General features: G+C 46.7%; 1 protein-coding gene and 1 long non-coding RNA gene across 4 annotated transcripts; both read left to right on the top strand.

The window, feature by feature from the left end:
- The first annotated feature begins 43 nt into the window (after positions 1-43).
- Dtx3l (deltex E3 ubiquitin ligase 3L) lies at positions 44-12,384 on the top strand. Its single transcript, XM_021634641.2, has 5 exons — positions 44-227; positions 2,985-3,235; positions 5,369-6,859; positions 7,359-7,576; positions 9,160-12,384. Exons 1-5 carry the CDS (start codon positions 44-46, stop codon positions 9,227-9,229), a joined length of 2,214 nt encoding a protein of 737 aa, XP_021490316.1. The 3' UTR covers positions 9,230-12,384.
- A 2,292-nt stretch (positions 12,385-14,676) lies between these two features.
- Positions 14,677-21,580, top strand: LOC132648704 (uncharacterized). 3 transcript variants are annotated; one of them, XR_009587092.1, is made up of 4 exons: positions 14,677-15,059; positions 15,218-15,444; positions 16,680-16,799; positions 21,356-21,580. It is a non-coding gene; the product is annotated as an uncharacterized LOC132648704 (long non-coding RNA). The 3 variants fall into 3 exon arrangements; XR_009587090.1 differs by having other exon boundaries at positions 15,218-15,914; XR_009587091.1 differs by lacking the exon at positions 15,218-15,444.
- The last annotated feature ends 626 nt before the right edge of the window (positions 21,581-22,206 follow it).

Genomic DNA, 22,206 nt, shown 5'->3' with positions numbered 1-22,206 from the left:
GTGCAGCGTCCCTGAGCCCCTAGAGAGCCAGACGCGGACAGCCATGGCCTCCAGTGTCTGCCCGCCGTCCCCGTTACTCGTGAGGCTGTCGGAGTCCATCCCCTGGGCGCACAGGAAGCTAGAGAAATACTTCCAGAGCCGGGCCTCAGGCGGCGGGGAGTGCACCGTCCAGCCCGTGGGCCCCAGCGCCCCGGACACCTTCGAGGTCAAGTTCCTAGAAAGGACAGGTGAGCCGCGACAGGGGGATACAGGGCCAAGCTCGGGGGGCAAAGGCGGAGCCTGCAGGTTCCCAAACAGGGGAGTGCGGCACGGCCTGTGGGGGACTGCCGACCACACACTTCCTCCATCCCTCTCCAGCAGAGGACAGAGCCTTCGCTGTGCCCAGCCCCTGACCTGGTTTGACTGCTTGGGAGAGCTACTTTCCATTTCCTTTCCGAGCTGCCTTGCTGAGAAGAGAAACCAAGTGTGGGGGTTGGGATTGAGCGGGAAACCCAGAGCCCACTGCTCCACCACTGAGTTAGACTCCAAGCCAAATGATTCCACTGACTTTTTTTTTTTTTAAGGATCACAAAAGTAAAAAAAAAAAAAAAGGAAAAATTACGTGAAGCCAGTAGGAACATTCTCTTTCCTTTTTTTTGGGGGGGGGGGTTCGTTTTTATTTGATTGTTCTTTTGTTTTTCAAGACAGGGTTTCTAAGTATAGCCCTGGCTGTCTTCAAACTAGCTGTGTAGACCAGGCTGGCCTTGAACTCACAGAGATCTGCCTGCCCTTGCTGGGTTTAAAGGCGTGTGGTGACCCACTAATGACCTCAATGGTAACATTTTCGTGAGTTCTTTTCTGTGCATCAACTAATGCATACATATTTATATCATTCTACACTTTTGGATTCTTGGTTTTTGGGGATTCCCACTTAACTATATAATTATTATTCTGTCATGGAAACGAAAGACTCAGGACCATTACAAAAACATGAGTTCTCCCCTACCCCCAACACACACATATATGTACCCCTTTAAGACAAGATCTTGCCATGTACCCTTAGCTGGCCTTGAACTCAAGATTCTTCTATCCCTGTAAGACCTGGGGTCTCACAGCTCAGGAGTTTAAGATCGCACCCTTCCCAGAAACTCCCCCAGACCAAGACTCATTGCAAAAGCAAGAGGTTTATTAACCATTGCGCAATGGGGTCACCCCTGCCGGTCAGCAAAGAGTGGCACCCGGAGACAAAGGCCTTTAGGTTTTTAAAATAAAAATTGCGGGAGATTTGAAGTTGCAGTCTTGGAAATTAAGGATTGGATGAGGAAGCTATAAAGTAAGATAATTGGTTAGTCTTAGGTGCTCAAGCTTGGCCAGTCCTGCCAAGTGTGGATGCAGCTGCAATTTAAGGTGGGGGTGGTTAGCTCATCCTTGAAGATTAGGGGCTGCAGACTTTTGGCTGCAGGTCAAAAGCTACTCAGAAGAAGTCTGGGTTCGTTGCTAAGAAATGTTATCTCAAAGACAAGGGTCTGGTCCTTATTTTTGTTGAGTGAAGGTCATTGCTTGCTTGCCTTTTTTTATATCTGTCCTCACAGATAGGGTCACATTCCTCCATTCTCTGGAAAGGTACTAAGAGGCTTTAGCTTAACCTGAACCTAAAACTCAAAGCTATAGGCTTTAGAAGACATACAGGTTACAAAGTTAGTCTAACCCTTTCATCCCTACCATTTTAGCGCTAGGAGCTTGGGTGTGTACGAACATTCCCAGACTAGAAACATGGCTTCTTACAACCAAATGATACTCTGTAGTAAAACTTAAACTGCCTACCTTCAAGTTCTGAATAGTTTCTTTCATCAACAACCTGCTATTCCAGAATGGCAGAAACAGCTGCTCGGGCCCTCCATAGGCATTTATCCCTGTTGTGCGACAAAACTTTTCCTGGGGAGACACACACGCACATCTACTCACCTCAGATAAGGACCCCACCACAGACCAAAGTACGGATACCACCAAAGTTCAACGTGAAGAACCAATGAGTTTACTGGGGTTACTTACAGGCATATGGGTGAGAGGTTACTTATAGGAACAGAAATGAGCCCACACCAGTATAGGTGACAGCTCACAAACCTGGGAACCTGGAGCACACTGCACAGCCTGCAGGCAGCTCAACAGGTGGGAGAGTTTCCTTTCCAGGTGCCTCACGTGGTCTAAACCTCTTCCAGGCAGAGTTAGTGTCTGCTTCTTCCAGGCAGCTACTCTGACATCAATGACTTCCCTGAGAGTCTCGTTTGCAGACCTTTAATTGGTCTTCATAGCAGATCTGTTCTGTGAGTCTCAGAAGGGCTCTCAGCGGTCTTTATTCTCGGCAGTCTTTAGTGCTTGCTCTGGTAGGCGGGGTCTATTGAGTCTGGTCAGTTTCAGGCACTTCCTGAAGGTATTTTGAGTTGTTTACTTTCTTGCTTAAGGAACTGCTTTGCAGGGTGCAATGTTTCAATCTTGAGGAAATTGACACAACAGTTCCACACCTTAGGGTTCATCCAACGAAACAATACAGTATAACATCCGTTTCTATAATGTTTACCTTGTATGTGGGATTAAAAATCACCTAGAGATTCTTAAAAGTATATGGAAGTCTGGGCAGTGGTGGCACATGCCTTTTATCCCAGCACTCTGGAGGCAGAGGCAGGCAGATCTCTGTAAGTTCAAGGCCAGCCTGGTCTACCTAAGGAGTTTTAGGAAAGCAAAGGCTATATGTAGTCAGACCCTATCTCAAAAACAAACAAGCAAAAAACAAACAAACAAACAAAAAAAAAACAGTTTAAAAAACCCAAGCAAACAGACAAAGAGCATACGGGAGAATGTGGGTAGCTTGTGTGAAAAGTCCTAAGCTTATTAAGGAATCTCTGGATTTAGGAGTTCCTAGAATCAACCCTGAGGGACACTGAGTATCATCCCTGCAAATTCTCTTATTTCTGTCTGAACGTGTGTGTTTAATGTTTCCCCTGAAGCTAAGGAGAAAGTGTTGAAAAAGAGAGAACACCAGGTGCCATTCAATGACAAATCTGTCACCATTTTCCTGGAAACCATTAAAAAGCCAGTAGAGGACCTGAAACCCAGAACTCCATCCTTAACACAGCCAGCTGAGACACCCAGCTCCAGATCTTCATCCTCGATAGAATCCCTGGAGGAAGTACTGTGTGAGGAGATGCACCCCAGCAATGGGCCTGTTTTTAACTCGGTTGACTCTATTGTCCAAAAGGTGAGTGCTGACAGAACAGCTGACACGGTTCCCACAACTGCCTCTGCAGTCAACGCACCTGCCTATTTGGTCCAACAGCCTTGTGCCGGGGACTAGACGAGGTAGGCGCTGGTCTAGGCACTGGAATACAGAGGTGAACAAAGAGGGACAAGATCCCTGTCCTCATGCAGCTTGCGTTGGGGTCGAGAGGTGCACAGACCGTAATCGAGTAAATGAACTGAGTAGAGGTACCTCAAAGAACGAGACTTGCTAGGAGAATAAGACCAGAGTTTTGCCTCAGGGAGGAACAGGGAGGGGGCTTGCAAGGGGAAGAGGGAAAAGAACTTCTTCATGAGGTGACATTTAGCCTGCTGGGGTTTAAATGATAAGAGGGCATCAGCCATTAAAGAAAAAAAAATGCATCCAAATAGATAGAGACTGCTTTCTGTGTGCCAGGCACTGTTGTAGTGCTTGGGGCACAGGCACATTGCAGGCTGCTCTTAGGGCCCTTAACTATCTAGTAAGGGAAACAGAGAATAATAAATAGATTTATGATATAATTCTTTCCAGCAACACATGCAGGAAGAATAAAGGAGCATAAGTGACTGTGACAGAAACACTCTCAAAAATTGGGTGTAAAAAAACAAGCAAACCCAAATGATGCTCCATCTAAAGAACAGGAATAAATTAAAGCACCTGGCCACGTGGTTTGTAATAACAGCTTTCTAGGCTGGGGGTCAGACAGGCTAGGCCTCACAAGAAGTGAGCTTAGAAGTTTCAAGCAGGCAAGAATAGGGGGAGGGCAGTGAGCAGGGAGAGAGCTAGGAACTGGTGAGGGTCCTGTAAGGTGGGGCTGAGGCTTTTAACTTCAGTATGGATCTTTGCCTGGTGTCTCGAAGCCTGGTAGTGAGGGATCTGGATTGCATTTGTGGATCACTCTGTGCTGAGTTGAAGCATAGATACAGGGAGGGGCCAGGCTGCATGGGGCGGGGTGGATGATGATGACAACCTAGATTCTAGATGGTCCTGATAGGCGGGTGAAAAGGAGGCTGGATTTTGGAAACATCTTGAAGCTCTAGCCTAGAGAAAGAATGTCCCTGGTGGATTAAAGAGCACCTGCAGACTCCTTGAGTGGGAACAAATCATCATTAATTTTGCTTTTATATTACACTCAGTTTGCCTATATACCTTTTTATCCAAATCTGGTATTTCTGTTTCATCACTGAACTTTTAAGAACCACAGTTTAAAAGACTTAATAACTTCGCATGAGTTACGTGTTTCATGTGTTGGGGTTTTCTTTTTCTTTTATTTATTTATTTTTGATTTCTCGAGACAGGGTTTCTCTGTGTAGCCCTGGCTGTCCTGGTCACTGTGTAGACCAGCCTGGCCTCAAACTCAGAGATACTTCCTGCCTCTGCCACCCAAGTGCTGGGATCAAAGGTGTTCGAACACCACCTCCTGGCTGCTTTAAGGTTTTCTTAAAGTAAAAAAAAAAAGCGTATTGATGTGGGGTGAGGGCAAGAATCCTTGGATTTAGAGCTAGCTTCAACACTCATAAACTCTAGAGCACCACAGCAACTTCAAGGAAAGCAGAGATGCCTTCTCTCCACCTTTAGTACCCAGGGTCAAGCATATAGTGGTAGCTCTAGACACAGATCTCTTGGCCACAGAGTTTTAGAAAATGTTCGTGCCTGGGCTTCATTGCAAACCAGTTACACGAGCCTTTTCAAGGAGTCGTGGTCTTGGCTTTCTTTTTTAATTCACCAGCAAAGTGAGTCTACTGTGCAAATGGGGCTGACAAATCTGCCTTGAGGGGGCCGTTCCTCTCAGAAGACTAAAAGAATTCAGACCCTGCTAAGAAAATAAATAAATAAAGGCAGTGATCGCAGCCGGACTTGGTGGCGCTTGCCTGTCATCCCAACACTCTGGGAAGCAAAGGCAGGTTAATCTGTGTGAGTTGGAGAGCAGCCTGGTCTTTTACAAAGCAAATCCAGGACAGCCAGGGCGACATAGAGAAACCCTGTCTTGAAAAACCAAAACAGAAGCAAACAAAAAAAAAGGTGGTGGTCATCTAGGTAGTTCCTGGATGTCTTCCTGAAGAGGGGTCAATAGCTGAGGCATTTTATTTGCACCTCTTCCTTTTAACCCTTCAGGTCTTTCTTGCTGTGACCGCTGAGCTGAACTGTGACCTGCTCTCCAAAGAGCAGCGGGCTCTCATAACCACCGTCTGCCCTCATGTCAAAGGCGTGGTGGGTAGTGAGGGAATTGAGAAGGTGTGTGGCAGCTTTGAAGACATTGAAAAGATACATCACTTCTTGAGTGAGCAGCTTTTGGGAAGTGAGTGGGAGCAGAAGTACCTCCCACAGAAAGACCCGCCCTCCGATACGGAGAGGGAGCAACCCTGTCAGAACAATTATGAAGTTTCCGAGCTTTTCCTTGAATATTTCAGACATGCCTATCCTAACAGGATAGAGTCCATAGAGAAAAAATTTCGTGTAAACTTTGAAATCCGAGATAGTGCTCCCAATATGGTCTCCGTGGGCTTCACCTCCGGCCAATCGGGCAACTTAGAAGAAGCCCGTGATTCTTTTGCCAGAAAGTTTCAGGAATGCACACAGTCTCTGAAGCAAGATTCCATCTCCCTAGAGGACCATGAGAGAGCAAAGGAAGTCAGAGAGGAGTTGACGCGCCGCTTTCCAAAGCTCCTGATCAAGGGACAGGGAAGAACGCTCACTCTCCTCGGAACTCAGGGTGACATTGCAGCCGCCACAGAAAAAGTCTCCCAAACTTTTGTCAAGACACCCATGGTGAAGATAACGGCATCTGGTTACCTGACGGGGATTGAGGTGGATTCGGCTCGCTTTAACCTCCTAAAACCTGAATTGCTCCAGGAAATCACGGAGATAGAGCAGAGGTACAACACTTGCGGGCAAGTCCAGGAAAAAGGTCAGAAAACCTGCATTGTCTTTGTCCCCAAGGATAAGGAGGTGGACCTGTCCGTGCACTCTTACACAAGTTTCATTGACGCCTTCCAGCATGCCACGAGCCAGCTGAGGACAGAAGCCCTGTCGCTGAAACAGTTGGGCAGGGAGAGAGCTCGCTTACAGAAGACGAAGTTCGTTGACGACTTAAGGAAAAAGCACTCAAATGTGCACTTTGTGGTGTCTCAAGAGTCACTGACCTTGACTGGTTTGCGGAGTCACCTCACACAGGCCATGCAGTATGTCTTCAAAAGAATGGGACTGTCCCCACCGTCCGGAGAGAAAGCGAATGTGGATGATGAAACGGCCATGGATGTCGACGGGAATGACTCAAATGTGGCCTCACCTCCTCCTGGAGGCTCGGAGAGTAGCTCCTCGGCCTCGAAGGTGAAGGAGAACAAAGACTACTGTGTCATCTGCATGGATACCATTACTAACAAGCACGTGCTTTCCAAATGCAAGCATGAATTCTGCACCTTTTGTATCACCAAGTACATGTCCATCAAGCCTGTCTGTCCTGTGTGTCAGACCTCCTATGGTGTCCAGAGAGGGAACCAGCCAGATGGAACCATGACCCACACCAGAGTAGATCGATCACTTCCCGGTTACGAAGGCTATGGTACAATTAAGATTTGCTACGATATGAAAGGCGGCGTCCAAACAGTAAGTGTGTCTGAGGAATGTGGGTCTCTTTCCGTGAAGCCAGAATTACCAGAGCCCCAGGTCATCCTGTAGCCTCTTAGATAATGATTATCCCCAGGAAATCAGTCACTATGGGTAGGGACATCTAATAGAGGCAAAGGTCATGTTGCTTGCTTAGATGCCTTTTTCACTATTTTGACAGTGTTGGGGCATGTCCTGGCTTTGGGCATGCCATGCAAACACTCTCATGAGCCACACCCCTAGCCTTTCCTGTCTTATTTTAAAGGTAGAAATCATATGTTACGATGGGAGGAGTTGGGTAGGCAGTGTTCTAATTTGAAATGAACTATGAATTATTCAGAATATGTGTAAAATGTCAGATTTTTCTGGCTTTCAATAAGCATCATCTGCAATGAGCACAACTTTACTGTAGTAAAATTCAGAGGCATATATACATATATACACACACACGTGTGTGTGTGTGTGTGTGTGTGTAAAACATTTGCTTTTCTTCATACAGAATGAGCACCCGAACCCAGGAACGTCTTACTCTGGAACACAGCGCATTGCGTACTTGCCTGATAATAAGGAGGGAAGAAAGGTTCTGGATCTGCTTCGAAAAGCCTTTGCCCACAAGCTGATTTTCACAATAGGGTGCTCTCGAACATTAGGCCTCTCAGATGTCATTACATGGAATGATATTCACCACAAAACATCCATGTCTGGAGGACCAGAAGGGTAAGAGTCTTTTGAAAGATAACGGTTGTGGAACGAGGGTTGTCAGATGCCGCAGTTTGAGGCTGCGGGTATAAAGAGACATCCTAGCAGTAGGCGCTAGCCCAGTGTCTTAGGGTTACCGTTGCTGTGCTGACCCAAAAGCAACTTCAGGAAGAAAGGGTTTGTTTGGTTTGCATATCCTGAATCACAGTCCACTAGGGGAAGGCAAAGCAGGAACTCAAACCAAGAAGGAGCTGATGCAAAAGGCCGTGAAGGGGTGCTGCTTATGGCTCGCTCAGCCTGCTTTCTTCCAGCATCCAGGACCATCACGTCAGGGTGGCATCACTAACAATGGGCTGGGCCCTTCCCTCATCAGCCACTAATTAAGAAAATGCCCTGCAGACTTGCCAACAGCCCCATCTTAGGGAGGTAGTTTCTTGGCTGTCCTGGAACTCGCTCTGTAGAGCAGGCCAGCCTGCCCCTAACTCCCAAGTGCTGGGATTAAATATGTGTGCCACCATCGCCCCAGGAGGCAGTTTCTCTCTTCTCTGATGACTCCATCTTGTGTCAAGTTGACATGAAACTAGACAGCACACACTACTAAATCATTAGGCTAATTTCAAAGGCAAAAATATTGGTTTCCCCAGCCTTCTCCTTTGCGGTTCATATGTATGACTTGGTTATTAAACTTTGCTTCAAAAGAAAGGGGTTTCAGAATCCAAGATAAATGGCATCCAAGTTGATTTAATTTAGGGTTTCATGGCTGTTTCAAAGGTAGATCCTAGGAATGTTATTTGCCTTTGATTTCTTTTTTTAAAGATTTACTTATTTTATGGGTATCAGTGGTTTTCCTGTATGTTTGTCTGTGTAAGGCTGTCAGATCCCCTGAAGTTACAGATAATTGTGACCTGCCATGCAGGTATTGGGAATTGAACCCAGGTCTTGCAAAAGCAGCCAGTGCTCTTAGCCACTGGGTCATCTCTCCAGCACTGCTTTGATTTCTTTTGAGGTCATTTTACTCTCCCTCAACCCTCTCTTCCCATCAGTCCAGTGATGTTGAACTCACATGGCTCATACATGAGGAAAAAAAAAAGTTTTAGTTATAAAGAGTGCCAAGATGGCAGGAGATATAGTCCAGGAAATCTGATTGTACTTTATGAAACTCAGAATTCTTCTACTATGACATCCAAATATATGGATATATCCTGAGACCTTTCAAATCCCCCAATCTGAAAATCCTGCAAGAGTATGAGTACTACCTTCTCGGTAGAATACTGCCTTTATAACATTATCTGTGTCGGTACTTAGAGTAAGTTAAGAATTTAAGCAAATCTGGCCAGAAAACAGATGCTAGTCAGCTAGCCAGGCCCTTGAGTGACTAGACATCAGTCACTGTCTGGATCGCCTAAAAATGCTGGAACCCACCCAGAATGCTAGAGGCTCAAATATCAGTTGTATAGAGTTTGTTGTTTTGAGACAGGGCCCCACCCTGTGGCCCAGGCTGGCCTCAGACTCTTGACTGCCACCGTACCTGGCTGTTGTACACATTCTTAAGAATTATCTGGGAGGAACCTAAAGGAATTCTTCTTCTTTTCTTCGCACAGGTTTGGTTACCCTGATCCTGATTACCTGAAACGTGTCAGGGAGGAGTTGAAAGCAAAAGGAATCGAATAAGGAAGCTGCAGGGAAGTCATCTCTCCACTGTCAAAAGAAGTGTGTTAGGAGGCTGTATTTGTACAGACCTAAACCTTTTTCTAGAAAAACTTTGTAACATTTTTTTTTCATGTTAAGTAGTCTTCTTGCCAGTCATTTCTAGAGTGTTACTCTTTCATGGAAAGCTAAATATAAAGGGCATGGGCTGGGGAAATGGCTCCGTCCGCAAAGTGTGAAGAAATGAGCTCAGGTCTTCATCATCCATGGAAAAGCCCGGTGTGATGGCCTGCACTTGCAAACTTAGCGCTGGTGAGTTGAGACAGGATTCCTGGAGCTTACTGGCCAGCTAGTCAAGCCAGAACCATGAGCTCCAGGTTCACTGAGAGACCTTGCCTCAAGAAATAAGGTGGTTCGGGACATGGTGGTGCAGGCCTTGAATGCCAGTGCTTGGGAGGCAGAAGGAGAGGAGCTCTGGGAGTTCCAGGCCCCAGCCTGGTCTTCAGAGCCCCAGTCCCAAGACGGCCAGCTGTCCATAGTGTCTCAAAACAAACAAATATTAGGTGGACAGAAATAAAGACATATAACTTTATCTTATGGCCCCCAAATACACCTCCATACAAAGTACACAAACACACACACAGAGAGACGTTTTAAAACAAAAAGATAAAGGATTTCAAATTTTGTTCTGAAGAAATCTGATCTCATTCTTATGTTTAAGTGTTGTAGTAAATAAATAAATGAGTGTTGGGCTACATAATGTTTATTATCAGCCCTCTGATTATCACAGTGGTATTATCTAACCCGCTGTTACAAATAATAAGACACAGATGCAATTAGATTTTATAATTGCCTTACTTACCTTAGGCAGGGCAGACATTTCACCTACGCTGGCTCAGTAACCTCACCATCCTTCTCCCAGCCCCCATCCAGTCCCATCCACCGTAGTCATCCTCATCTTCCATCCATAATCCTATGGTACTTGCTTGTATTCTTCCTCTGGGCCTTTTCACACCATTGTTGGAGTCCTTCCTCTTGGCCCACATGATTTTTTTTCTCCACACTGACCCATCCTGGCATCCTCCTTTCTTCTCTCTCCCTGTCTGTCTGTCCTCTCCAAGCCTGGGAACCTCTGCCACGCCTCCCCCATTCTTCCCTGCCCAGGTATAGGCCATTTAATCAGCCAATCAGGTATGTCTTAGGGGTGTTTACAAAACAGGTGTAAACAGACCTTGAGGGCCAGTAACCTCCATCAGACCAACCTACAACAGTTAAGGCTGGGGGGGTAAGTGAGTTTGAAATCATCTTCTGTGTCTTTCACTGGAACCATTGCGACTGATGGAACCTCCCCCGGTTTTTGCTTATCTGAGGCAGGGTCTCACTATGTGACTCTGGAACCCACTTCGTGGACCAGATCTTGAACTTGGACCTGCCTGCATCTGCCTCCTTAGTGCTGGGATTAAAGACCTACGCCACATGCCTGATTTTTTGTTTGTTTGGAGTTTTTTTGTTTATTTTTGTTATTGCTTTTTTGGTTTTGGTTGGTTTGCTTTGCTTTGCTTTTGGTGTTGGGACTTAAACACAAAGCCAAGGAGTTCCCTCACTAGTTCTTTGATCCTTTTTCATGTCCATCTCTGTGGCAGTACATTGGGTTTTTTGTTTGTTTGGTTGGTTGGTTGGTTTGTTTTTTTTTTTTAATCTCTGCCTGGACAAGTAAAACCTTTGTGTAAAAGGGAAAGCGAAACCCTTGTGTAAATGGGAAGTCTAAAAATAGGTTTGTCTGGAAAAGACCCATGTTTCTCTCCCTACCCTTAGCAAGAAAAGTGTCCAGGAGATCAGGCAACTTTTGGTAATAAGCAGAACAAGAAGACTTATTTTTCAGGACACAGAGCCTGGTGGATGGTTGGTGCTTAATGTGTGTTTCTTGCTTGGCTCTAGTTGCTAGCAGCTCAGCAGGGGGACAGGCATATAAAGAATATGTCCCCCAATCTTCGGCAGGAGCAGGACTGGAGTCCTTGGCATTCATTTGGAAAAGTTTCTTACCCCAATATGCATTGGTTAGGCTCTGACCAAGCCTAGAGCTCTACTCTTCCCCGAGCCCTGCCACAGAAGGGCAACACACACATACACACTACACACACACACACACACACACACACACACACCACACACACACACACACACACACACAGGTTATGTTATACTTTCTCAACATACTCTGTTTCAGATTTTAACAGGTAAACAACCTTGACTTAGCTTAATATTTTATAACTGCTACCTTCGATGTGGTAGGGTTTTGTCTTTTAATCCTTTGACTGAATCCCACCAGTCTGCTATCTCTCTAATCCTTTCCCTGGACACGAGTGAAGGAGAGAATTACACCTACTGTAGAGTCTGAACGGCATGTCACAGTTCCCTGTAAGCGGTTCTCCAAGTCAGAGGAAAATCACAATGGACAGTGATCTGGCGACCTGTGTTCCAACCACTCTCCAAAATGGTACGTGACATGTCTTGACCTCCTTAAGACAAATGTGCACACACATAGACCGACTTGGCCGGATAACAATAGCCAACACTTCCTGAGTACTTCCTCTGCAGGTACTGATATGATAGTACAATTAATTGCCCTGTTCTGTGAACAGAAATTTCATGTGCGGAGCAGAGTCATCACTCACCAAGGGTATCGTAATTGATAAAAGGAAATGCTAATTTTTACCTCTGTCTTGGTTTTGGCTTTTTTGAGACAGGGTCTCACGGAACCCGGATTGGCTTCTCCCTGTGTATAGCCAAGGCTATTCTCGAACTCTCACCTCCCGCCCAAGTTCTTGCGGGTATCCTTGGCTGATCTCTCAGAATCTGCTTCCTCCCAAGGAAATGGGTTCCAGGCACACACCACCATGCCCCCAGGCCTGGCTTGTGAATCCAGTTTAGACCTTTTATTTCCAATGATTCACCAAGCTTTTATCGTTAAGACTAACTGATCATTTTCTATCTTCTAATCTAGTAGTTAAGTTTACTCCAAAGAAGAAAAAAAAAAAATGGTTTCTGTTAAGTTCTGTATCTTGTATTTGATGGAGTGTGCATATGCAAATTCCACGTGGTGTGAGTGCATAATGGCATTTGGGTTTTTTCTTTTGCAAGGTGTTATCTGCCTTAAATAAAGTTAGGTCCTTACAACAGATTGCGTGCTATTCCTCATTCCTCGTTTCCCTTTCCTTAGGTTGGTCTTCTGGGTGTTTCCTATGACACATACAGTATATAGTGATGGGTGGGGGACGTTAGGTTGCCATATATGTAGCTCGCCATCACAGAACAATTCTTTATTTTTCTGACTTCGCTTTTGATTGCAAAAAAAAAAAAAAATCATACTTCTCGGTATTTTTTTCTGCCTAGTGAATACAGGTTGCTATAGAGGCAGGGCAGTGGGATGGTCAGAGGGTACAGGCCCTTGCTGCCAAACTTGACCACCTGAGTTCGGTGCCTGGCACCCACAGAGTAAAAGGAGAGAACCAACTTCTGCAAAGTTGTCCTCCGGCTGCTACATGCATGCCCTGGCACCCGCTCAGTAAATAAGGATTTTTTTTTTTTTACTTTCGTGTTATCCAGTATATAAGCATGTTTTGCTTGCTTGTAGTACGGGCCCCACACGTATTCAGTGCCTTCAGAGTTCAGAAGAGCGTGTCTGGGTCTCCTGCAACTAGATTTTAAGTAGGCTACAGGTTTCATCTTTTTCCAATTACAGAACGCATATTTGGTCTCTTATTAAACCTATTTCCCTGTGCTTCCTTCCCGAATACCAGCAGCAAATTGGGGGGGGGGGGGCGCACTCTTCGATCCAAAGGAAAAATGAAAAAATTTAAAAAATAAAAATACTGTTTCCTTACAAATAACATCAAGATAGAAGTTAGAAAGGAAGCAAGTCAAACTATTATTAACTTTCTTATTCTCCTTTTGTTTGCTTTTGGAGACAGGGTTTCTCTGTGTAGCCTTGGCTGTCCTGTACTTGCTTTGTAGACCAGGCTGGCCTCAGACTCAGAGAGAGATCCACCTGCTTCTGCCTCCCGGAGTGCTGGGATTACAGACAGCAATTTTCTTCTTATCTCACTGTTTCGGTTGCTCCTGCTGCTTTCTTTAATCTCTATATGGGAGTTTATCTAGCATTAGTAGTGGTAGTGTTATGGACTTGGGGACCCTCAAGAAAAGAGCACAGACTCAGACTATAGCTAGTTAAATTCATTAAAGCTGCTGCCAGCAGGACAACCGTCTCTGAGTCAAATTTGGGAATCCCCCACAAAGCGGGAGTGAGGGAAGGATTTTAAAAGGTGAAAACTGCAAGAAGACCTTGAGCGTCTGCTGCTCCGTGTCCACATCTCTCTGCAGCCCAGCCCATTGCTCACCAGACTGGGGTGGAAGAAAGCTGACGTGGGGTGTGGGTGCCATGCAGGGCCTCGGTGGACAGTGCCTGCCTGGGCGAAGAATACAAACCTGGGAGCAGCTTCCGGGAATTGGCTCAGTTGGGGGAAGGAGTTCTTTATGCCCCTGGGGAGGTGGGCAGGGCCTCTGGGGCAAGGTTTGTGTGGCCAGGTGCAATTGGCCAGAAAAGGGGTGTTGAAAGATAGTGGAGGGAGCTCACATCTATTGCCCAGGAAAACACGAGTCACTGTAAAATACACGCTTATTACAACATAGTCCTGGAGGCCCCACTGGCTCCTCTCTCTCCGGCGCTCTTCCGCTGTTACTGGCCCCACCCCTTCCTCTCACAGTTCAAGTTTCACTGTTGCTGGCCTCCTCCGAGTTCTGTGGACAGAACTACTGAAATGCTCTGAGACTTGGTCTGTACCCGTGTTTCCCACTGCACCACCGACCCCCCCTTTAAAATAGTCTTTGTTCAAAAATTAATGGGTCTCATAGATGTTTCCTGCACTTTGACCATCTCGCCGTCACCCTTGGTCCTCTCTGGTCCTCGTTTCACCTCCGGGCGTGCAGTATTTGCCTTTCTGTGTTTAACTTACTTCGCCGATCAACCTGATGGCCTCCAGGTCCTGCAAACCTTCATCCGCTGCAGCACAGGCCACTTTAGCCCGCTCATGGAATTCGCCTACACGCTCATCACTGGGTGAATGGCTAAAGAAAACGGACCTCTCCGGATTAGATAGCTCAGCGGCTAAGACTACCTGCTGCTCTTGCAGGGGACCACTTGGTTTTCAGTACCAGCATCGTGGCTCAGACCTGTCTGTCACCCCAGTTCCGGCAGATGTGACACCCTCTTCTGCCCTCTGTGGGCACCAGGCACACATACGGTGCACAGATATTCATGGCATGTAATACCCACACCGGTAAAATAGAGAGAACCTCGGGTTCAGGACAGCCAAGGCTACACAGAGAAACCTTGTCTGGAAACAAAAACAAAACAAAACCAAAAAAAAAGGGGGGGAGGGGGAGGGGAGCTTCATAGCTGAGCGCGGTGGCACCCACCTTTAATCCCAGGACTCCTGGAGGCAGAGTCAGGAGGATTGCCGTGAGTTTGAGGCCAGCCTGGTCTTACAAAGTGAGTCCAGGATAGCCAAGGCTACACAGAGAAGAGATTATTCATTATTAATTTTGGAGGTAACATGGCTGAGGGGTTTATCATCAATCTCCCTCTAGCTTTGCTGTAGATGGAACCTCAGAGTAAAACACATCTCATGGGTTAAAACTGTTAAGACAGCACCTGGTGGCACGTGCCGGAAATTCCAGGCGGGAGCTCCTCAGCTTCACAGCAAGCTTGGGGGTCAGCCTGAGATACACAGCAAGACCCTGCCTCCAAAACAACGAAAACCTGTTGTGCGGAACGGCCAAGGACTCTCGGGTTCAGGTGAAGTTGCCTTGGGTGTCTTTCCCAGTCTCCAAGCTTCTATTGCTCTCCACAATCTCCCTGTTCTTTGTATCCTCGTGATTTACAGTGGAATCGACTCTGGGAAAAGAAACTGAAAATACAGTCATCAGACTTTCCCGTTTGTAACCTTTCTTTAGGTTTGTAGCCCCTGGAACACCCCTGAGGTCTGCAGAGAACAGGGCTAGCACAGGGAAGCATGGCATCAGCTGCCTGAGGCTGTCTGGATGCCCTCCATCTGACCCGCCTCCTCTCCAATCTGGCTCACCACAGAAATCCCTATAAAAGCCTTGCACCGAAACCTCTAAGGAAGATGGCTTTTTAAGGCTAAGAATCCCAGTCTTACAGCTCTACCAATTTGTTGCAAGTAAAGCTTTTTTTATCCTCCCTATTACCAGGACAATTGTCTACACCAGAAAGAGTGGAAGGCTTGAGGGGGTCAGGGTGGTTCAACATGAGCCTGGGCGGGGTGGTGGAGAGCTGACCAGCAGACAGAATTAGCAGCTGAAGAGATGCTTTTATTCAGAGTGAGGAAACACAACATGTGATAAAGAAAGTTCAGCCTCTCTCTGGAGGCCAGGAGTTTTTAAAGTCCTTGAAGGGTCTTCCTACCCTACTTTAGGGCTTGTCAGTTTGAGGAAAGACAGGTCGGCTGCTTGGCCCACAACTGCTGTGTCAACATGTCCTGACAACACAGGGAATTTGTTGACCCGGTCCATCAGCAGGGGGCCCCACTGGCAGGAGAAGGAGCCTACAAGGCCTGTGTTTCAGGCTTTTGTCTCAGATCCAGAGGGAAAGGAGGAAGCAAGTCAAAATGGAAGTTCTCCGTCTTTTTTAGTGAGTCATGGCCCCTCTCCCTGTCAGTCTGCCTATCAAAAAACTCCTAGTCCCTCAAGATAACACTTTGGTGGGTGTGGTTGGCAACCACAGGGCTAAATGTTTCCCTCTTTGGGGGTCCAGGTGAGGGAGTTACCCCCTTTCCCTGGCCTAGTGTGTCTGATACCTTTGCCTGGTCTCCCTATGTGATTTTATGTCCAAATGCCAATCCTAATTTTACCCCAATAAATGTACAGGGTAGCACGCTTTCCACTCTCAAGCACACCTTATTAATCAGTCTGTTCCGCGTGATCCACATGGGGCAAACGGTGCCATCCGTGTGTTCACCCAGTGGCTCCGCCATCCTCCTCCGTCTGGAAAGCCGAGTCAAAAGCTGCTTGCAAATGGAGCCTTTTCAGAACAAAGCTCAATTTGAAAGCCCACTGTTTCACACAACCGGGTGTAACTTAGAGCAAGACCTGATCCCATCATCATACACACATATGCGAATGAGCACACGCCACACAGATATACTTGAGAATTTTTTAACTTGTAAAAAGTAAGGTGCGTTGACTAGGGGTAGTGCAGTGGTCCAAACGGATCCTGCGTAGTCTTCCATGTTTGGGAACGATTAGGAGGTGTGGCCTTGTTGGAAGAGATGTGTCACTGGGCATAGACTTGGAGGCTTCAAAAGCCCGAGCAATTTCCACATAGCTTATACTCTCCCTCCCTCCCTCTCTTCCTTCCTGCCCTCCTCTCCCCCGCCCCCCCCACCCCGCCTTGTAGTGTTATTTCAGCCTACAAGCTCTCAGCTACCTCTCCGGAGCCATGCCTGCCCGCCTGCTGCCGTGTTCCTCGCCACGACGGTCACGGACTCACCCTCTGAAACCGTGAGCAAGCCCTCAGGTAACTGCTTCCTTTGATAAATTGCCTTGGTCACAGTGCATCATCGCAGCAATGAACCAGTAACCGAAACAGGTGGTTCGGTGACACTGTGTGCGCCTAGCCTGTGCAAGGGGTTCAAGCCCCAGAATGCAAAATAATTAAAATTAATTAAATTGAATCAGGTAACTTACCAATATGTACAGAAAAGCCATATTTAAAAACTTTTGAGTATGTGTGTGGAAGGGGTACCTAGGTACCTGGCAGGTACCTGGGGAGGCCAAGAGGTGCTAAATCCCCTGGGTCTGGAATTACAGGTGCTTTAAGCACGTGGATGTAGGTGCTGGAAACCAAACTCTGCTAGAGCGAGTACACACCGAATCATCTCTCCAGCCCACTAGGCCTTTTTTTTTTTAAGTGAATATTTCTGTGCATTTTTTTGAGAAATTATTTTATTGTTTTTGCTTTCTAATAGTATTTTACTTTCAATGGATGTGGGTGTTTTGGCTGTGTGGTGTGTGTCTGCACAGCACATTTGTGTCTAGTGCCTTCAGAGGCACTGGAACTGGAGTTAGAGAGAGTTGTGAGCTGTGTGGGTGCTGGGACCCACACAGGGTCCCAGAACCAGGGTCTTCTAGAAGAGCAGCCAGTGCTCTTAACTACTAACTCGTCTCTCTAGCCCCATTGCTTTCCCTTTCTTATTCCATCCCTGTTTTTAAACGTAGATACAGTTTGTCTTCACCAGCCAAATTTTGTAACTTGTCCTGTGAGTTTTACGGGAGGTGTTGGGACAAGGTTTCTCTGTGTAGCCCTGGCTGCCCTGGAGTTTACTATGTAGACCAGGTTGGCCTTGAACTCACAGACACCTGCCTGCCTCTGCCTCCAGAGAGCTGAGATCAAAGGTGTGCGCCACCACCTCCCAGCATGTCCTGTGTGTATCTTAACTGGGACTGAATAAATAGATTTCCTTTCTTGTATCTCTGACTTTAACTCAGAGACCATTCACGTTTACGGAAAAGCAGAGCACATTTGTTGGAGTTGTTTTCTTAATATGGTCTCCCATCCTGCTTTCTAGAAACTTTTTATTGGTGCTTTGTAATTTTTGTCTTAAATTACATTTTATTTGTCTCATGTGTACATATGTGCACACAAGCGCTTGCTGGCGTGAAGGACAGAGACCAACTGATAAGAGTTGATTTCTCTTCTTCTGCCGTGTGGTCCCAAGGGCTGAACCCATGTCATTAGGCTTGGAGGCAAGTGCCTTCACCTGTGGAGCCACGTCAGGGGCCCAGGTTTGTGATATCTTAGATGGGGCTTCACGCTGGTCCTTGAACTTGCTCTGAAACTGAGGGTCGCAGTCCCAGGCCTGGCTTACACGATGCTAGAATTGGACCCAGGGCTTCCAGCATTCTAGGATAGCACTGTACCAACCAAGCTATGATTCTATTGGGTTTTGTTGTTTGTCGATTTCAAGATTTTTATTACCTTTAATTTATATTTTAATTGTGTTTGTACAGGCACACACATGCCTTGGCACATGTGTGCGTATTTAAGGAGAGCTTGTGTGTTCTCCACCGTGTGGGTCTCAGGAATCCAGTGCACTTACCACTTGCGTTGGTAAGTGCCTTACCTGCTGAGCCATCCCACTGTACTGATCAGTGCTGTTGGTGGCAGCTTTGTTGAAGGGTTATTTTTACACTCTAAAATGGACCCTTTATAAGCGTGCAATTCAGTGGTTTCCACTGTATCCGCTGGGCTCCTTGCTGTGCATTTTGAGACGTTTCCATCATCGCCGAGAAAATTCCAAGTGCAGGGTCAGTCACTGTCATTCCTCCTCTTTCCACAACCTGTGGGCCACGAAAACAGCTTCTGTCTTTACAGCTGAACGCATCTTGGTTATCTTCTCTGAAAGGAATCACATGTGGCTGCGTGCATCTGGGTTCTTTTACTAGGCATGCTTGCAAGGTCACCCACGTGACTGAGTGTATCATAAATTCATTGTTCCTCGGGCCCCAACCCAAACAGTGTTCTCTTGTGTGGATAGCATACTTTCTGACTAGTGTGACTGGAGCTTCTGTGAACATTTTCCCAGTCAGCTAGCGCTGCTGGGAAAACATACATGCCTGGGGTGGCTCATAGATAAACATTTATTTCTCACAATTTGGAGCCTGGAAGTCTGGCATCAGGATCCATCAAGACTGGGTTCTTGGTGAGAGCTCTTTTTTTCTAGTTTGCAGATAGCCTCCTCTTGCCTTTAGCATACATAGAGAAAGGGGAGAAGAAGGAGGAAAGGGGAGGGGAAGGAGGGGAAGAGAGGCTTCATGTAGTCAATCTTCAGAACCCATCTTAATGGAAGATGTCACATGTACTTTAAAGTTGTGGTGTAGTCATGTCTTAAGCTTTCTTGTGCACATAGGATTGAGATAATTATCACCAGGAAACTTTTTCTCCAAATTGTGCTATGCTTAAATATGCCTGACATAAGCTGCCCGGTGTCAGGCTCCCAACATTTGGGCCAACACCAGCTACTGAGCCATGTTGAACCAGACATCCCTCTGGCCTCACACGAACTGACACTCAGCTGGCTGTGGGAGTTGCAGAGACATCCCCCACCCACCCGCCATATCCCAAAGGCCCCTCCTCCAGATACAGTCACACTAGGAATTCCGTTTTCCATTTGAATTAGGAGGGAGGAACACAGCATTAAGCCTGTAATGTTTATGTGAAATTTTTTTGTGGATATGTGTTTTCATGTCTCTTGGGTATGATACTTAGTAAGCAATTGCTGAGCCACATGGTAGTTTTAAGTTTTTGAGGAACTGCAGAACTCTTTTTCTAAGTGGCTGAATTGTTTTATAGTCCAGCCAGCAATAAATGAGGGTCCCTGTTCCATATCCAATGCAACACTTGTCATTACCTGTCTTTTTGCCTTTTAGTTTTATTGTTTTTATTTTATGGTGGTTTTGTTGTTGTTGTTGTTGTTGTTGTGTTTGGGCCTACATGTTTGTCTGTGTACCCCATGCATGCCTTCAGAGGCTGGAAGATGGCACTGGACCCCAGAATCTGGAGGTACAGATGGTTGTGAGCTGCTATGTGGGTACTGAGAATTGAATCCAGGTCCCCTGGAAGAGCAGCTAGTGTTTTTAACCAACTGCTGAGCCATTTCTCTAAGCCCTTTCTGTCTTTTTTATTTTAGTCATTTTCCTGAGATAAGGTGATATTTTAGGCTTTTCTTTGCTTTCTCTGCCTGTCTTCTTGAGACAAGATTTCTTTGCCCAAGCTGGGATTGGACTCAATATGTAGCTGAAATTGACCTTGAACTCCTAATCCCCCTGCCTCTACATATACTTTTTTATTTGTTTTGTTTTTTGTCTTTTGTTTTTTGAGACAGGGTCTGTCTGTGTAGCCCTGGCTGTCCTGAAATTTGCTCAGTAGATCAGGTTGGCCTCGAACTCACAGAGATCCGCCTGCCTCTGCCTCCTAGGTCTTGGGATTAAAGGACTACACCCCCACGCCCCGCTTTCTATCTCTACTTCTCAATTGGGATAATGAGCCAACGCTATCATGGCTTGCTTCGTGATGATTTTTAAAAACTTTTTATTGATTCTTTGTGAATTTCACACCATACACCCAATCCCACTCATCTCCCCATCCCTTCATATCTACCTTCTGTCCTTGCAACCTCTCCTCCCTGCCCCCCCAAAAAAAGGAAAAGAAAAAGAAAAGAACCGTCTTGTCATGGAGGCTGCAGTCTTTGACAGTGTGTCAGACAGTATAACCCTTTGTCCACACATCTTGCCTTGGAGATGTTCATTGAGTCAGTGGTCTGGATCGAGGCCTCTGGCTTCGGCTACACTCTCCATACTGGATCCACCTTGGGACTCCTCTGGGATATCCTGCAGCTTCCCTGTGTCATTGAGATCCTGCAGCTTCGGGTCTGCAGGATCAGTCCCTTCACATGCTCCAGAAATTCATAGATGGGGTAGATGTTGGTGTGGCCAACTCAGAGCCCTAGATCTGGGTCTGGGTCGTGTGTAAGTTGGTCATTCTCCCAGCTTTCCCTTCACCCATACCGCCAGGGCCAGCTCTCCATCACTGCCCCGGCTAGCTTACCCAATGCCATAGCCGGCAAGCAATGGAGCCAGCTCTCCTAGTCTCATGCCCTGAGGCTGGCTCACCCTTGCCCACAACACCAGGGTAGCTTTACTATGCTGTGCTGCCTAGGCTAAGCACTGGGCCACTCTCTCAAGTGCTGTAGCTGTTGAGGTGTGGGACCAGCTCTGCACAGCTCTTTTGGACATCAACACAGTCCCAGGTGGCAGCCCAGACCAGGGACGTCCAAATGGTCTTTGGTGGCAACATGGGCCACAGACAATGACACAGACCCCTGCTACCGCATAGCCATGGACCCAGACGTGGCCCTCATCCTCAGCACGGGCCAGCACTTCACCATGGCCTCGGGTGGCAGGCAGGCTACTCACATCAGGCTGCTCCTCTCCACCCTTGAGTCTTCAGTTCCACCTCTCTTCACAGTGCTCAAACCATTCTGCCTCTCTTTCTCTCCCATCTCTGCTTCCAAGAAAACAACAGTGGAGTAGCCTTCACCGCGCACGTGCTTCTGCCCCTGCAAAATCCGCCATGCCGTCCCACTACAATGAACTGAAGTCCCTCGGAAACCACAAGCAAAAAGAAGCTCTGACTCTCTCCCGTTTCTGTCAGGCATTTTGTCATGGTACAACCAATACTAGTTGTATTAGAGTATGGGTCAAGAATGACATTTAAAAATACTTTCCCGTTTATTCTCACGCCTTTCGTGTACTTTATTTGGGTGACCAGGACGAGTTCTAACAATTATACTGAATATACTGTGTCAGAGCACACAGGGGCCTTTTGTTATTTTGGCTTTTACTGTTTCTAAGGGGAATGAGTCTTTTTTTGTTGTTTTGTATTTAGACGGGGGTCAAACTTGCTCGGTAGACCAGGCTGGCCTTGAACTCAGACATCTGCCTGCCTCTGCTTCCTGAGTGCTGGGATTAAAGACGGGCACTGCCGGGCTCAGGGAATGACTCTAGTCGCCTCACTTTACACACTACAACTGACTTCTGAGTTCCAATGGTGTCCTTTTGGCTTGTTTGTTTTTGTACCATGCTAATTAGACGTCCCTAATTTCCTTCCCAAGCATTAAAAATAACGAATATAAGAAGTCACCATCCCCGGCATTCCCTTTGTGATGGACACTGCCCAGGCTTCCTTGTGAATACCAAGCATTTTTGTCCTTCAGTTCTCTCTGTAGACTGCCCTCCCACAATGAGGTGAAAGGATGGTCCTTCCCGGTGGCTCCTTTACATTAGAGGAACCTGATGTACCTGAGCAACATCACCACTGCCCCTTTTCCTCTCACATTTGGGTGGTGGGTGAGTAAATCTGACTT

This window comes from Meriones unguiculatus, chromosome 17, assembly GCF_030254825.1.
Source record: "Meriones unguiculatus strain TT.TT164.6M chromosome 17, Bangor_MerUng_6.1, whole genome shotgun sequence".
Taxonomy (NCBI): Eukaryota; Metazoa; Chordata; class Mammalia; order Rodentia; family Muridae; genus Meriones; species Meriones unguiculatus.
This window is presented reverse-complemented; position numbering and strand designations above follow the sequence as displayed.

Bases quoted from the DNA above. Each gene is read 5' to 3' on its own strand.
- Dtx3l (XM_021634641.2), top strand. From the start codon at position 44: ATGGCCTCCAGTGTCTGCCCGCCGTCCCCGTTACTCGTGAGGCTGTCG. The intron at 6,860-7,358 runs GTAAGTGTGTCT...TTCTTCATACAG, and splicing joins TGAAAGGCGGCGTCCAAACA to AATGAGCACCCGAACCCAGG. The intron at 7,577-9,159 runs GTAAGAGTCTTT...TTCTTCGCACAG, and splicing joins ATGTCTGGAGGACCAGAAGG to GTTTGGTTACCCTGATCCTG.